The 16,758-nt window shown below is 43.5% G+C and overlaps 1 protein-coding gene across 5 annotated transcripts in view; it reads left to right on the top strand.

The window, feature by feature from the left end:
* BICDL1 (BICD family like cargo adaptor 1) overlaps positions 1,245-16,758 on the top strand; it is a 79,659-nt gene continuing 64,145 nt past the window's right edge. For 2 of the 5 annotated variants that reach the window (XM_018061142.1, XM_018061143.1), the window contains exons 1-2: positions 1,250-1,773; positions 7,424-7,639. In XM_018061142.1, coding sequence (XP_017916631.1) covers positions 1,336-1,773; positions 7,424-7,639 — 654 coding nt within the window. In that variant the 5' untranslated portion in view covers positions 1,250-1,335. Of the gene's footprint in view, positions 1,774-7,423; positions 7,640-16,758 lie in introns of all 5 variants that reach the window. The other 3 variants (XM_018061145.1, XR_001919369.1, XM_018061144.1) reach the window with 3 other exon arrangements.

Raw genomic sequence — 16,758 nt, 5'->3', positions numbered from 1 at the left:
TTCCCCGTTATTTCTCAACAGCACCCCTTTCTTTCGGAGCTGCTGTTCTCCGAGGCTTCTAGTTTCTTATATCCCTGAGTCATCATCATTGAGACGCTGGATTTCTGAAGTCGTCCCTTCTATTGCTTTCTAGGGCTCCCTCTCCTGAGTGCTTAGCTCTCGCGGGGGCTCAGACCCACAGTCCGTGGCAGCAAGTCTCCGTCGGGCTTGGCCACCCGTCTTGGAGAAACGTCCTCAGTCCCCTTTGGAGACCAACCACCTAAGACTGAGACCCATCGCACCCAGAGAAGCTCGCCAGTCCAGAGTTCCGAGAGAGGTCGAGGGCGGGGCCAGGCCTTGAGGTGAGAACGAGGCTGGGGGCGGGGCCGTTCTCGGAGGTGCGCGCGAGGCCACACCCCGAGGTGAGCGTGCCGGGGGCGGAGCCACACCGCGAGGTGGACGCGAGGCCGGGGGCGTGGCCGCGCCGAGGAGCCGCCCGGACCGTTACGGATGAGCCGGCCGTCTCCGCTGGCTGCGCACGCAGCCGCCCCCGGGCGTGAGGCAGCGCAGGGGTTAAGGCTGCCGGCGCCACCTGGGCGCCGCTGAGGAGACCCACGAACCAGCGAATCGCGCGCGGGCGCGGCGAACAGGTGCCCGTGCGCGTCAGGCGCCGGCAAGGGGCGGGGAGAGGGGGCGCGGCCGGAAGCCCGGGGCGGGGCGCGGCGCGGCCGGCCCGGTGGAACTGGAGAGAGCAGAGGCAGGCAGGAAGGAGGTCGCCCGGCCGCGCGGTGCGCGATGTGGAGCCGCCGCCTCGGCGCCTGCAGCAGCCGCCGTCGCCGCCGCTGCTGCTGCTGGGGCTGCCGCCGAGCCGAGGGACATGGAGCGCGGCTGCAGAGGGCGGCCGCCGGCAGCAGCAGCGAGCGTCGCAGCGACAGCGGAGCGCAGCCCGCCCGGTGAGGCGCTGCCTGGCCGGCGGCGGCAGCGGGAGCAGCAGCAACAGGGTGGCTGAAAACCCGGCGGCGGCGGCGGCGAGGGCGGCTTTCCTCCCCGCAACTTCCCCTCCCGCTTCGCGTCCCCGCAGTCTTCCCTTCCTCAGCCTTCCCTTTGCCACCCCCCCTCCTCCTCCTCCCCGACGCTCGCCGAGCAGCTGAGCCCGGGGGCGGGGGGAGGGGGCGCGTGCCGCCGGCGCGGGGGAGGGGCGGGCCGGCGCGCGCCGCGCCCAGGGCTCGCGGAGACCCGAGGGGCGCGTGCCGCGGCGTGAGGCGAGGCGCGGGGCGGCGCGGCGGGGCCCCTCCCCCCTGCAGCCTGGCGCGCGCCGGCCGGGCCGCACCGCTGCGGGCTCGGCGCGCGCGGGCCATGTCCGCCTTCTGCCTGGGCTTGGCCGGCCGCGCTTCAGCACCCGCCGAGCCGGACAGCGCCTGCTGCATGGAGCTGCCCGCCGCGGCCGCGGACGCAGTCGGGAATCCAGCCACCGCCACCGCCGCTGCCCTCATCTCCTTCCCCGGGGGCCGCGGGGAGTTGGAACTGGCGTTAGAGGAGGAGCTGGCGCTGCTGGCGGCTGGGGAACGGCCGTCCGAGCCCGGGGAGCATCCTCAGGCCGAGCCCGGGCCTCCAGCCGAGGCGGCCGGACTGCAGCCGCCGCCCGCCCAGGATCCCGAGCTGCTGTCAGTGATCCGGCAGAAGGAGAAGGATCTGGTCTTGGCGGCCCGACTGGGCAAGGCATTGCTCGAGAGGAACCAGGACATGAGCCGGCAGTACGAACAGATGCACAAGGAACTGACTGATAAGCTGGAGGTGAGGACGTCCCTCCTGGGATAGGTGGGAAGCGGGAGAGGGGGGAGCCCAGGTACCCTCCCGCCGACCCTGGGTAGCTTCGGGAGCCAGGCAGTCACCCACCTCACCCCATTCCTTGCTTATCTTGTCTTAACAGAAAGCCACCTGGGAGGTGGGTAGCATGGAGGGTTTGGGGTTATCAGACGAGGGCATTCTTTGAACACACCTGGCTTTCTTACCCTGCTCACAGCAAATGGGTCCATGCACGGCCCCAAACGCTGTGGGCCGTTCTATATATGTACTGTACACAGCATCTAAAATAGAGCTTACAGTATGACTAATTTATACAGCACTGAGGTGATGCCTGCACACAGAAATTAGAGTCGGAAAGCATTTAAAATATGCTCCAGGTTTTCAGAGAGGTAGTTAATCGCTAATCAGGGTGTTAGCCTAAAGCTTTTTAGCTTTGGAGTTAAGGGCTTCCACATGCCCTTGTCTTAACTTCCCCTCAGCTCAGAATGGTGGGAAACAAGTGCCCCTAAAGGAGCTTTATATAGCCTTCAGATACGGATTAGGAAATATGGTTCCACTGCAGAAATCAGGTGAGCCTGGGCTCAACATGTGACGGTTGTAGTTTGATTTGGACTTCAGTATATATATGTATTTAAACAGTATATGTATTTAAACAGTAGTTTTGTTTCTGTTCTGGGTCTCACACATGCATTTGGATGGCCAAATGCAACTTGTGAGAACCATATAACTTTAACCATTGTTATAAATACCCCTTAAAAATCTGTAAGATTTCTGCCAATTCTCTGGACCAAAGTCTTTTGCTTCTGTTTTCTTGCCCTTAACTAGAAAAGGGCCTTGAAACTGATACAAGTGGCCACCACTTCTAAAAAAGTTTTTAGAGAGAGTCTTTTTTTTCTTAAGTGAAGATGGGGAGGTGCATCTGTGGCAGTGGCGATGAGCTTATCTTTTTCTGTCTATGCATTTAATATTGTCTCCCAGTTTGGTGGCAATGAGTTCTTTTTATTCTTGTTACAAGAGAATAGTACAGCCCTGAATACGGTTTGAAATTGACCATTGCCTGGTTCCATATCACTGCTACTGGTCAAATGGTCAGAGTGTAGATTCAGAAATTTTTCTCTAGTAAGTATGTCTGTAGTTCAACAACATATCAAAAATAAATAAGAGAGAAAAAAAAAAAAGGAAACCAGTGAGTGCCCTGTAGTTCAGTTGGCCTGTTAACTAGGTCTGCCAGTCGGTGAACTCCTGAGATACCTCTCTGAAAAGTGGTTTGTGAAACCTGTTTGTAGATTGCCAAAAAGCAGCCCAATGAATTGAATTGTTTGATTTTCACTTGAAGTAGACGTCTCAGACTAAAAGGGTGTCTTTTTTTGAAAAAGAGATTAGATTACAGACTCTAAATAGAAGTACTACTGCAGAGATGTATGCTTGTGATTTGAAATCCCTTCAGTGAGAGACTTGATTAAAGAGACAGCTGTCTTGAACATCATATCAGTTGGTTTGATGAGTGATAGTTTTCAAGGGTAATCCTGAATATGTAGTTAAACACATCCTGGGTTCCACTTGGAACCTTTATACATGTCTTCACCAAAGGAAAAAGATTTTCAAGTTCTGTAACAAGAAAGGTTATACTGTAGAAGAATAAATTACATTTGACTTTTTGCTATTGACTTGATAGACAATATTAAAATAGTTTAAAACGCTTATTAAACTATTTTTAAAAATCTTCACTCCTCTCAGGTCAGCATATGAACTCAAGTGTTAAAAGTTTATTTTTAATTTCTGGAAGTTGGTTGCACAACGGTATGAATGGACTCAGGGCTACTGAACTAACAGTACACTTAAAAATGGATAAGGTGAAAAATTTTATGTTATGTATGCTATGATCTAAGGCACTAACTTACATTTATATACTTCTTTCTTCAGAGATTTAATCTTTATTTAGTTTTTTAAAAATATGTTTTTAAAGCCCAGGATTCTCTTTTTCCCCCATTCCAAGTAAGAGTGAATTCTCTCTTAATGCAGAGGTAGTCTCTTCCCTAGGTTACATTTTCTTCCCTCTTCCCTAGTCCAATTCTAATGATTCTAGCACTATTTTTTTTTTAAGAGGCAAAAAAAAAAAATGTTGGGACGTCCCTGGTGGCCCAGTGGTTAAGAATCTGCCAGTGCAGGGGTCCGGGTTTGATACTTGGTTGGGGAAGTTCCGCATACTGTTCAATATGGCCAAAAAAAAAGAATAAATGTTCTTGTTAAACTTTTTTGTTAAAAAAAAGTAAGGTGAAAATGATTACATAATTGGGTAGTAGATTTAGGTAAGCAAATGCAGGAGTCCTTATTTGCATTCAGTGCTTGATCCACTTAAATAGTATTTTTTTTTCTTTGTATTTTTCAAGAACCATATCCTGGACTTAGGAGAATAATATGCTTTTTTGGTTCATGGCGGAAGTCAATTTCTGTAACAACCAATTTTAGGTGAGCTAGTGATACTAAATTCTTAGAGTTTTAAATAAACTGTTTTTAGAATGGTTTTAGATTTACAGAAAAATTGAAAAGATGGGACAGAGTTTCCATATGCCCTGCCCCCAGTACTTGCCATAATTAGTAAATCAATACTAATACATTATTATTAGCTATGAGGCTTTCTTGGTGGCTCAGATGGTGAAGACTCTGCCTGCAGTACAGGAAACCCGGGTTCCATCCCTGGGTCAGGAAGATCCCCTGGAGAAGGGAATGGCTACCCAGCCCAGTATTCTTGCCTGGAGAATTCCATGGACACAGGAGCCTGGCAGGCTACAATCCCTGGGCTTGCAAAGAGTCCAACACGACTGAGCAACTAACGCTTTAACTTTTTAATTTAGTTTAATTAGATTTCTTTCGGCTTCTCTTGCGGCTCAGCTGGTAAAGAATCTGCCTGCAATGCGGGAGACCTGGGTTCGATCCCTGGGTTGGGAAGATCCCCTGGAGAAGGGAGAGTATTCTGGCCTAGAGAATTCCATGGACTTTATAGTCCATGGGATCGCAAAGAGTCAGACATGACTTAGCATGTAGATTTCTTTAGCCTTTGCCAAATGTCTTGTTCTGTTTCATGATACCCTTACATTTAGTTTCTGTATCTTCTTAGTCTCTTTTTTCCTGTATCAATTTCTTAGACTTCTCTTGTTTTTGATGACCTTGACAGTTTTGACATTAACTTTTTTCAATTTCTTATTGAGGTATAATTGACATACAGCATTATATTAGTTTCAGGTGTAGATATTACCTTTTGAAGTACAGTGTAACCCCAAGAAGCAGGGAATAGCATGGACAGAGCCTGACTGCTACACTTTCTGATATTCTTCCTAGAGTTTATTGGTTAATTTAGCACTTCATTGAAAATGTAATTCTAAGAGAAACCTTTCTTTTCTCAGAATAGACAGAAGGCTAAGTTCTGTATGTTCATTAATAGGAAAGTCTTGATTTTTTTTCCCAGAGTGTTGGGAAACCTGGATTAGGAAGAAATCTAAGGACAGAATAGATTGATCAGCGCCACTTGTCCTCAACCCTGCCTCACTTCCTGCATGTGGATTAGATTGTTTTAGTTGCTTAGTTGGGCTGTTCACTAACAGCTGTTTGTGGAATATTTTAAGTCTCTCTGTTCTTTTAGAACACAAGCCTAATTTATCTGGCCTCTCAGTAATACTGTGATTACTGAGTTCTTGCTGTTGCCTTCTGCTCAGTCTTTTCCATTTTGGAAAAACTCAATAAAACCAAGTATCACAATTTTAGAATTGTAATTACCACTTACTTCTGCATCTCATCTTTCTGAAGTTTGTGTAGTGACTAAAACATCCTCATTTTTGGAAGTTTAGCAAAATGAAGGAAGCATAGAACAGAAAATTTTCATGCTGAGAAGTGTAAGTCCCTCTCTTGAGAGAAAAATCTTTTTTTAGGCACATCTCAGATGTGGAATAATGAGACTGATTTTCTTGTATAACTATACACTGCCCCTTAAGGCTTTCCAAAAGAGACATCCTAAAAAATATTGAAAGGTGAGAACTTGGATAGAATAAGAGTGTAGATTCACAAGGTGAATCTGAGTACACTGAAGGAGAAGATGCAATTGCTCATCTTAGCTTGTTGAAACAATCTCAGTGCTTGATAGTCAGCCTTTAGTGCATCAGAATTTCCAATAGAACCTAAATAGATGAATGGGTAGATAGACAGATGCCTTCCTAGGCCTCATCCCATTCTTTACTGAATCATAGTCTGGAATTAGTGTTTAGGATATATTTTGAACAATTATACCAGAGATTTTCTGACAGCAAAAGTTGAGGACCATTGCTTTACTTCTTATATGCATCTCGTATACTCTGAGGTATTTACTTGGTTTTTTGGTACTTGCTATGCTTTTTTTATTGTTTATTTTTTTAAAAATCTGTTTATTTGGCTGCATCGGGCCTTAGCTGCAGCAGGTGGGATCTTTTGTTGTGTTGTGTTGCATGGACTCTCTAGTTGTGGCACATGGGCTCTCTAGTTGTGGGACGGGTCAGTCAGTGTGTCATGGAGGCTTAGTCGCTCCGTTCTGAGGCCTGTGGGATCTTAGTTCCTGGACCGGGGATCGAACCCACATCAGCCTGTATTGCAAGGTGGATTCTTAACCACTGGACCACCAGTGAAGTCCTCATACCATGCTTTTTAAGTAGGAGAACATACTTGCCTCTGAAAAGAGGCATTCGTATTTATCTTAGAGAAACAAAAAGATGTTCTTATTTCCTTCAACCCAAAAAGAGTTCTTTTCTGTTGTTGCTCCTTCAAACCATCTGTACTTTTCCTGTATACCATTTGTCACACTGTACAACATAATACTTTAATCAACCTCTCACTAGAGTGGAAACCCCATAAATGGAAAGACCAAGTCTCTTTTGCTCAACATTATTTCAGTGACTAACCCATAACAGGCACTCAGGAATGAATGAATCAGAAATAAATATGCAAGGATTATAGGCCATGATTTAATAAAAGTAGGCCTGAACTTGCTTAATGATTTTGAAATGCAGTGCTATATAGAGCAGCAAATATTTATTGAGTTGTGATTCTGAGCATTAAACAGTCAAGTGAGAGAGACCCCAATCCCAGCTCCCAAATGGGAGCATTTGCTAGAACAGACCTTAAGCTGGTTGCAGAATCTCTTCTGTGGCTTCATTTTAAGAAGTGGTTGATCTGGAGGATCTCTGAAGTCCTTTCTGTCTCTGAAAATTCTAAGTGCCTGGTATTATGCCAAGCAAAACAGATGACAGCAAAAGAAACTTTCTCAAGGGCTTGCTTTAAGTTGCTTAAATGTATATTTCACTGATTAATAGATGACTTACTAAATTTCAGGTGAGTTCCTAAGTCTAGAACCCTCATGCCCAAGGACAGGAATAAACATAATAACATTAAGTATTTCAGTAGGAATGGCGTTCTCTTTGTGAAGTTAGCCTTCCCTACTCTGGCTGAAAGGGATATTTTTGCGGCTGTGAAATGGGCAACTTGTCCTACGTGGCAGAGTGTTTTGTTGTGCTGACTGACTAGGAAAAAGAGAACTTAGAAGGTGAAAAGAGAAAAAAAATTAACGACTCTGGAATTTTTTAACAGCTTAAAAATCCTCTTCATTTTCACTCAGCACTTAGAACAAGAGAAGCACGAACTAAGAAGACGATTTGAGAACCGAGAAGGCGAGTGGGAAGGGCGTGTGTCTGAGCTGGAAAGTGATGTGAAGCAGCTTCAGGATGAGCTGGAGAGGCAGCAGGTTCATCTGCGGGAGGCAGATCGAGAGAAAACACGGGCCGTCCAGGAGTTATCAGAACAGAACCAAAGGTTATTGGACCAACTCAGCAGGGTGAGTCACGAGTTAAGAACTTATGGTATTAGAAAAAAAGAATTTGTGGTATAAAATACTAAAAGTTGAAACAGAGCTTCTGTTTAATGTCATCATATATATGGTAAGAGTAGTTCTCTTTTTTGTTGCCTTTGGTATTGATACCGGTAAGTCAAGTGTTTTTCACCTCTGAGAATTTCAACTGGGGTGAACTAGACGCCAGGAGCAAAGACCCTTGCTTGTCACCGGCCAGCTGTGAGCTTTTGGCAATCATTTAACTTGGGAGTCTATCTCATTAATGATTTGATGTTCCTTATAGCTCTACAAGTCTGTGTTTCTTTTACCTAGAGAAAGTCTGCCACTGGTAAAATTATGTTAATGCATTTAGTTCGGATATTAAATGGTGCCATCTTTAAAAAATAATAAATTTGCCATTTTTCTTTTCTTTTTTTTAAAGTTAATTAAGTGATCTCCGTTTGGCTTCCCTGGGTCTCGGTTGCTGCGCTTGGACTTTCTCCAGTCTCAGCGAGCAGCGGCTACCCTCTAGCTGCAGTGTGCAGGTTTCTCTTGCGGAGCATGGGCTCTAGGTGCCCAGGCTTCAGTAGTTGCGACCCGTGGGCTCAGTAGCCATGACATTTGGGCTTAGTTGCTCCATGGCGTGTGTGATCTTCTGGACCAGGGATGGAACCCATGTACTCTGAATTGGCAGGTGGATTCTTAACCACTGGACCACCAGGAAGGTCCAAATGGTGCCATCTTTAAACTGAAAAGCTTAGGGAAAATTTCTAGAGCAAATGATTTTCATTGTGAATGTACAATTCTTATTATTTAAATATGAAAGGAGGTATGTGTAGCTGTATATATAAAATGTGTTCTCTTTATTTCTACATTAAGTAGAAGTTCTTTATTTGTACCTTTATAGTGTGGTGTCATAGAAGTATTAATTAATCAAAGTCAAGATTGTAAAATCAATGCAAAGAAGGAGTATGAGAGCTGAGTAGGTGGAAATCTAACTTAAATACAAGCACACCTTTTAACAAATGCAGGAATGTTGTTAATGCCCTGGTCTCTAAAGACACTTACTTTTGAAAATTAAGAGCTGGCTTTACTTTTATACCTCGTGCCTTCTTATGTATTGAAAATAAAATGAGTTCAGTCCTTGTTTTAGAGGAAAAAAGAACTTCTACTCTGATCGCATCTCTAAGCACAGATGCTCTTAGGAGAGCACTGCCCTTGTCCGCATGCTTAGTGTTTGGTGCTTAGGCCTCTGGGAAAGGCTCAGCTAGAGTAGCATGTGAAGTTATTTCACTAGGTTGTATCTTAGTTGCTTCTCGTGGGGACCTTGTGCTGTGCTTAGTCGCTCAGTCGTGTCCAACTCTTTGAAACCCCGTGGGCTGTATCCCACCAGGCTCCTCTGTCCACGGGGATTCTCCAGGCAAGAATACTGGAAGGTTGCCATGCCCTCCTCCAGGGGCATGGGGACCCTGAGACTGGTCTAAACCTCGTGCCTCACCAGGAAGTACAAAGTAAATGCTACCACTAGAGAAAGGGAGAGGAAGGAGGAGAGGCAACAGGAGGAGAGGATGGAACCAAGGGCGCCAGGGGCTAGAGAGGGCAGGGGAGAGACCGAAGCGGAGAGATGCCAAAAGCTTGGGAAAGAGCGAGTCACAGGAGCTCTCAGAATGTATGGGAAGGTGAGAGTTCAGGTGGTGGTGGAGCTGCCTGCAAGCTTCTCGCTGGGGAATCAGACTGCCATTTGATTGGCTGGAAAGGAAGGGCTGGACAGTTCTTCAGGAAGTCATTATAGGGCCAGCTCAGGAGCCTTTCAGAGTCAGTTCTAAAACCTTTTTCAGCAACTGGGAAGGGAATCTCTATCCTTTTAAGATTTTATAGGTTTTTGAGACTTCATCCATCATTCATGAGAAAATTTTTCAAATCATTGATTTGTGGCTGTGCTGGGTCTTCGCTGCCGCATGGGCTTTCCCTAGTTGTGGCAAGCGGGGGCTACTCTCCACTTGCAGTGCTTGGGCTTCTCACCGTGGTGGCTTAGGGCGTGCAGACTGTAGCTGTTACGGCGTGAAGACTTGGTTGCTCTGCAGCATGTGTGTTCTTGGTTCTTGGACCAGGAATTGAACCAGTGTTCCCGGCATTGGCCAGGACCCCTGGACAACCAGGGAAGTCCTTTCATTAAAGATTGACCAGGTCAACCTGGCCAGATTGATTTATTTGTTCAAAAACATGTAATACTTATTCTGAATTAATGTTTCTTATGGAGACTTATGAAAGGAATACAACAAACCAGAACAATTTAAGAGGAAATTATTTATTGGGAGCTGAGTTCATGTTACAAAGTGACATGAGCAGAAGCCGCCTCAACTCTGCTTTTTGATCCGGTGAAAGATAGGTGGTGGGAGAAAGCAAGTTTAACATAATGTAGGGAGAGCCCTGAACTTAGAATTCGGATGCGTGTTGAATCTTGACTCTGCTTCTTTACTGGGTGACCTTGTTTATTACTTCCTCTCCTTATCTTTGAAATGGGGGTAAAAAGTTGTATCTAATGCAAGTACTGTTGAAATCGAAATGAGATATGTTTAGGTTAAGCAGAATATGAAGTTCAAGAATTTGTTTCAGTGCTGATGGCTATTTTACTAAGGTAGTGTTTTTATAGTTGAGACTCCTCTGCCTAATTTTTCCATAGACAATTCTGATAAGTGGTTCCCAGAAGAATATGGGAGGATAGCATTTCCACTAGATCTAGATTCTTATTGTCTTCTCTGGCCTTGAATGTAGGCCCTTGGTGAGTTTCGTGGCTTTTTTCCTTTCTCTCTTTAAGCAGGCCAAGCCCCTTGGGTTTCCATCAACAGCCAGTTTAGATTGCATTTTATTATCATTATATTAACTGAGTATTCAGGAACTAGAGGAGTGGAGTACTTTGAAGTGAATTAAGATTCTCTCAGAACAGGTTAACAACCAGCAAAAGTAGTAGAAGGCCATGCTTTTCTTACAGAGTGAATAATGTGTTTTTATTAGCATGAAATGTATGGTATCTAAAATGTGTTCATATTTCCGTGATGCTTTGTCCAGAGTATTTTTTTTGTTGAAGTATAGTTGATTTATTCTTCCAAAGTATTTTAAAATGTATTTCCTTCGCTGCCATGGCCTCCATGGTTTTTTTTAATGTTTGTTTGTTGAGATAGGATTCATATACCATAATATGTGCTTTTTAACAGTGTACAATTTCACCATCACCACTATCTAATTATAGAACATCTCACACCTCTCAAAGGAAGCCTATGCCCATTAGCAGTTATTCCTCGCTCCTCCTAATCCCCATCCCACGCCCTGACACCTGAAAACCATTAATCTACTTTTTATCTCGATGGGTTTGTCTATTCTAGACATTTGATGTAAATAGAATCATACATATGTGGCCTTCTGTGGCTGACCTCTTTCTCTTAGTATAATGTTTTCAAGGTACACCCACACTGTAGTGTGTATCAAAACCTCATTTTTATGGTTGAAGAATATTCCATTGCATGGATACAACATTTTGTTTATTGATTCGTTAATGAATGGACATTTGGGTTGTTTCCACTTTTTAACTTTTATAAATAAGGCTGCCATAAACATTCATATTCAGGTGTTTGTATGACCAAGATTCTTTTCAGCTCTAAAATAGAATGCTATGATATATATCTCATAAGCTTTCGGCCACGTTATAATGATGGAAGGGATGGGAATTGTCCTAATTTTATAGCTGAGAAAAACTGGAGGGACCAAAAGATATGTGGCTTACTTAAGGCTCTTCCAGTTTAAGACTGATGAGGGTTCCTTTGCCTCAGTTTCAAATTTCTGAGGTAGCAATCAAGGTCACAAGCTTTGGAGCCCAGACAGCCCTGGGACCAGATACCAACTATGCTATTTACTGGCTTGGTGAGTATGGGAAAGTTTTTCCACTTTTTAAAATCTTAGTTTTGTCCTCTGTATAATGGAAACAGTAGTATTATTACTGTTTTCTGATGTTATGAGGACGGAATGAGGTAATGTATGTACACTTTAACTATGATGTCTAGCATATAGTGAGTGCTCAATAAATGGTAACCATCATATCCTCATCATGAAGATGAGATTTCTGTATCTAGTCCAATGTTGATTCTCTAATTTGAGAGGATGGAAGAATCTGAAGTTTCCCCAGAACTTGTCAGCATGTTAAAACTGTTTTGTCTACTAGTCAAATCTCTTTTCAAAATATTTGTGTAAAATTGACCCTCCTGGGAGTCGAGTTAGGTTTATCCTGTAGCACTTAGTATCGACATTGCTGCGTATATCCTAAGGATACCTTTGTTGTTGTTCAGTCAGTAAGTCATGTCTGATTCTTTGTGACCCTTTCATGGACTGTAGCCCACCAGGCTCCTCTGTCGTGGGATTTCCCAGGCAGGAATACTGGAGTGGGTTGCCATTCCTTCTCTAGGGGATCTTCCCAATCCAGAGATTGAACCTGTGTCTCCTGCATTGTAGGTGGATTCTTTACCACTGAGCCACCTGGGAAGCCTTTGTTTCGTCTTTGTAGAAATGTCTAGTTAGGTCTGCTCCCCATTTTTCAGTTGGGTTGTTTGTTTTTTTGTCGTTGAGTTGTATAAGTTATTTGTATATTTTGGAAATTAAGCCCCTGTTGGCCACATCATTTGCAAATATTTTCCCCCATTCTGTAGGCTGCCTTTTCATTTTTTTTATGGTATGTGTCCATTGCTGTGCAGATTTTTTGTTTTTATTTCTGTTGCCTTGTGAGACTGACCTAAGAAAACACTGGTATAATTTATGTGAGAGAATGTTTGGCCTATGATCTCTTATAGGAGTTTTATGGTGTCATGTCTTATGTTTGGGTCTTTATTTTTGTGTATGTTGAGAGGATATGTTGTAACTTCAGTGATTTACCGGCAAGTGGCCAGCTTTCCCAAAACCACTTGCTGAAGAGACTGTTTTTTTCCATTCTGTATTCTTGCCTTGTTTGTCGAAGATTAATTGACGGTAGGTACGTGGCTTTATTTCTGGGCTGTACCACATCTTCTTTATCCATTCATCTGTTGATGGACATTTAAGCTGCTTCCATGTCTTGGCTGCTGTGAACATAAAGGTGCGTTATCCTTTTGAATTAAACAGTTTTGTCCGGATATATGTCCAAGAGTGGGATTGGTAATTCTAGTTTTAAGGAACTTCCGCAGTGTTTTCCTTAGCAGCTGCACCAGTTTACATTGCCACCAGTGGTGTTGAAGGTTCCCTTTTCTCCACACCTTCTCCAGCCTAGGAATAAATGGAAAGCAGGCTGATGTGACTGTGGTGCCGTTGGCTTAGGAAGATGAGGTCAAAGGGGAGTAGTCAGTGGCCAGATGATGTAGGCTCTTTCCTGCCATGATACAGATTTGGGGTTTTATTCAGTGTGCTGTGAAGCCAGTGATCTGCTTTTGGCAGAGGAGTATCAAGACCTGATCGATAACTATTGTAAAATTTTACTCTAGCTACCGTGGGAGAATGGATTATAGGGGCCAGCAGCAGAAGCTTAGAGGTCAGGGAAGAAGCCACTCTCCAGTGGAGAGTTGATGGTCACTTTGGTTATAGAGGTGATGAGAAGGGTTAGATGGGGTGTATGTTTAGAAGGTAGAACCAACCAAGAGTTTTGAATGGAACGGATGGATGTGAGAAAGGGAGTTAAGAAAAGAAATAAAAAATGACTCCTGGACTTTCGTCTTGGGCTCCCTAGGGAATGGTGGCATCATTAAGTTGAGAGACCAAAGGCTAGAGGAAAGGTTGGAATATAAAATCGAATAATTACTGTTGGATGAAGTTTGAGCTACCCTTTGAATATCCATGTTGGTTTCATATAAGTAGAACAGTGAGAATTCTGTTGTACTGAGGTGAAATACTGCGTTAAATTTCCCACAGTCATCTGAGCACTCTCAGGGCCTGAGGCTTTGTTTTATAGTGCCTTCTGTTGACTGTCCCCAAGAATTTATTCAGAGTGACTGAAGCTATATTCAGATGAGTTCTCATCCCGTCTAGCCCTGACTTCTACCCTCTATGACCCCCCCCCTTCTCATTTGTCCCCCACACTCTCAGCTGCTAGGAGAACCCCTCTTCTGAGTTGGTGTCTGTGGCATGACATGAGTAGGAGGAAGTTGGTGCAGACAGGTGCTTTGTCTGTCGTCTGCCTATTCTAAGCTGTATTCCTCAGTCTGCCTCTAATGTATTATCCACACACAAAGAAGGTAGGCTGCACAGTAGCTGGAGCTAGTCTTCCTGAAAAGAGTAATTTTCCCCTGAAGAGTAAACAGATCCCTGTCCTTTAAACAGCTCATTTGGGATTAGCAGCTCTGCATCCATGTACTTTTTGAAGCAAATTTCTCCCAGGTTTCTTTCTCAGGGTTAAAGGCTTTAAAATCGTGACTGTTGTGGCTCTGTCTGGTGACACACAGCCATCCTTGTTTCTAGAACACTTTACAGATGAACAGCTGCTCATCAAAAGTAGTTTTAATTATTGAATGGGCTTTTGGGAGTTGGGGCCTGTATTTTACTTGTCTTCTCCTTAAAGTCTGTTTCATTTACCAGTTCTGTGTTGTAGAAAAAAAGACATGGCAGTTTTTAGTCAGCTTATCCATGAAAGAAGTTTTGAAGACAAAATTATTTCCCAACCAGACAGCAGTAATTCAGACTTCCAAAAGGACACATATGGGACCTCCTCAGATCTCATTACCACTCCGTGATGAAACTGATAGCAGTTATTCTTTATTTGACAGATAAGGAAACTGATCATCAGAAGTTCAGTGAATTGCTCAAGGCTTTAAAGTGGTTATGGATTAACTAGTGACGTTAAGATTGGTTTTTGTACCTTTTCTAGGAGAGGTGGTCAATCAGAAACAAAACCCTTTTCACGTGTATTTCCATCTCACTGGCTTGTTTTTATTGTTGCTGTTGATATTTGCTGTATGTTGTTTTGGATGCCCCGTAACTTCAGAGTCACTGAGTAAAATGAATCCAGAGGTTTAGGGTCCACTTTCAGCAGGTTGTATTTATCAAGGAGGTACTATGAAGATTGAGAAGGATTTGTTAAGAGGCTCACTTCAGCTAGAAAAGAAAAGAGGTTTTTGCCTATAGGAGCTCTCTGTGAAGACAGCATTTTCAGCTTTTTCCAGATTGGTACTATTGCTAATCAGTAGGTTAAACACATTAAGGTGGTAATCGCTTGTTCGTTCAGCATATGGGTGTTTTTAATGGGTAGATTCGTATCTTGATTATTTGAGACTGATCTTAATTATTTATCCAGAGAGGACTGTGCCTGATTCAGGAATCTTAGGTTGGTTCTGTTAGTTACAACTATATCGTGTTGTGATTATCTTTTTCGAAAGAGGAGAGCCAGAGGTTCTGGCACATTAAGTCTAAGTTTGGGGTGTTGCCAGGCCCAAGATTTAGATGAATCACTGTGGGAGTAGGTTTTCTTAATGCTGCTAGATTTGACTTAGTACATTGGTAGTCAGCTTTTTTTTTAACCTGGGTTCCCTTGGTCTCTGTAGACGGATAAGTGTGTTGTGTTGGAGTGATGGAAACAGAGTTAAATGAGCTGCCCCTGCCTGATGTGAGGTGAGGCCTCTAAGTTTTATACCTGGCAAATGATTGCAGGTGATAGTAAGGTTGGCCTTTACTGGCAGAGAAAACAAAAAAGGGCCACAAACTATGCACTCTTTTGTTACCTATGCTGGCTGACCCACAGGTCTGGTCCCTAAATATTGTTGCCTTGAAAAATAATGTATCTGTATGCAGTGAGTAAACATAATCAGCAGAAAAGCTGATAATGTTTTAACTGTGACAGCGTCTTCTCCATTGTTCTTCATTGGCGTCCAGGACAATGATCCAGTATTCTCATAATTTTTAGAACTGAAAAAGAACTTCCAGTCTAGCTGGACTAGACTAGAAAATGTTTGTAAAACGTCTTTTTGGAGATTCCACAAATTTGACTGTTTTTAAGATTTTGTCACACTTTGCAGAGTCATTACCAGAATACACATCATGTGCTCTCTAAGATGAACGCAACATTAAATGAGTGAAAGACCATTGGTGTCTCAGGTTGTGCTGCCAGCTTACCTTGCCTTTGTGCCCTCTCCGTTAACTGAATAATATGACACTGTTGTAAGATGAACTGTGTAGAAACTGGTCGCATTTGTAACTATTTCAGTGCTTTAAAATAAAAGCTGAATCCACAATTACATTGATATGGAGTAAAGCTAGTACTATCATCCTTATCCTCCAATTTAAAATTTTTTAAAGACCTAGTTATTTTTAATGATCTTTTAAATCTTAGTTAAATTTATAAAATATTTCATATTGATAAGAGGTTACCCTTATCTGTATCTGTTTATCGAGGCTTCTTATAAGATTGTATATGGCACGGCATATGGAGAGGGAAACCCACTCCCACACCACGCTCGTAACTTGGACAGCCATTGGTTTAGATCAGTGGTTCTCAAACTGTGATCAGAGGAGCCATAGGTTTCCAAGAGGTACCTCAGAATAGTTTGAAGGAAGGAAGAGCTGAAAGGGACATTTCGCTGGTGGATTCCTGTCCCCTCCTCTATTTCCATTTCAACCTGAGCGGTTTTATGTTTCATGTATTAAAGTTCTGCTTAATATTTTACTTGTAAAAAATGTTTTTTCACCTGTATAGTATAACATGATTTGTAAATCACTAATCCATTAGTAAGTAGTTAAGGAAGCTGAGTGGGTTGGCAGACCATTGTAACAGTGCCATGTATACCATTTTGTTCCAAATAAAGAAACTGTTGGTCTTTTGTACTCAGGCAATATCTCTGATAATCACAGATTTGAATAAATTCCTTTGAAGCTATAACCTGGAATAGAATTTCCAAAGAAAAAGGATATGTTTTTCAAATTGCTCTAGGGTAGTATGGTGGTTTAGTTTCTAAGTTGTGTCGTACTCTTGGGACCCCATGGACTGTAGCCTGCCAGGCTCCTCTGTCCATGGAATTCTCCAAGCAAGAATACTGGAGTGGGTTGCTATTTCCTTCTCCAGGGGATCTTCCCAACCGGGGGATCAAACACAGGTCTTCTGCATTGCAGGCAGATTCTTTACT

This window comes from Capra hircus, chromosome 17 (assembly GCF_001704415.2).
Source record: "Capra hircus breed San Clemente chromosome 17, ASM170441v1, whole genome shotgun sequence".
Classification (NCBI taxonomy): Eukaryota; Metazoa; Chordata; class Mammalia; order Artiodactyla; family Bovidae; genus Capra; species Capra hircus.
This window is presented reverse-complemented; position numbering and strand designations above follow the sequence as displayed.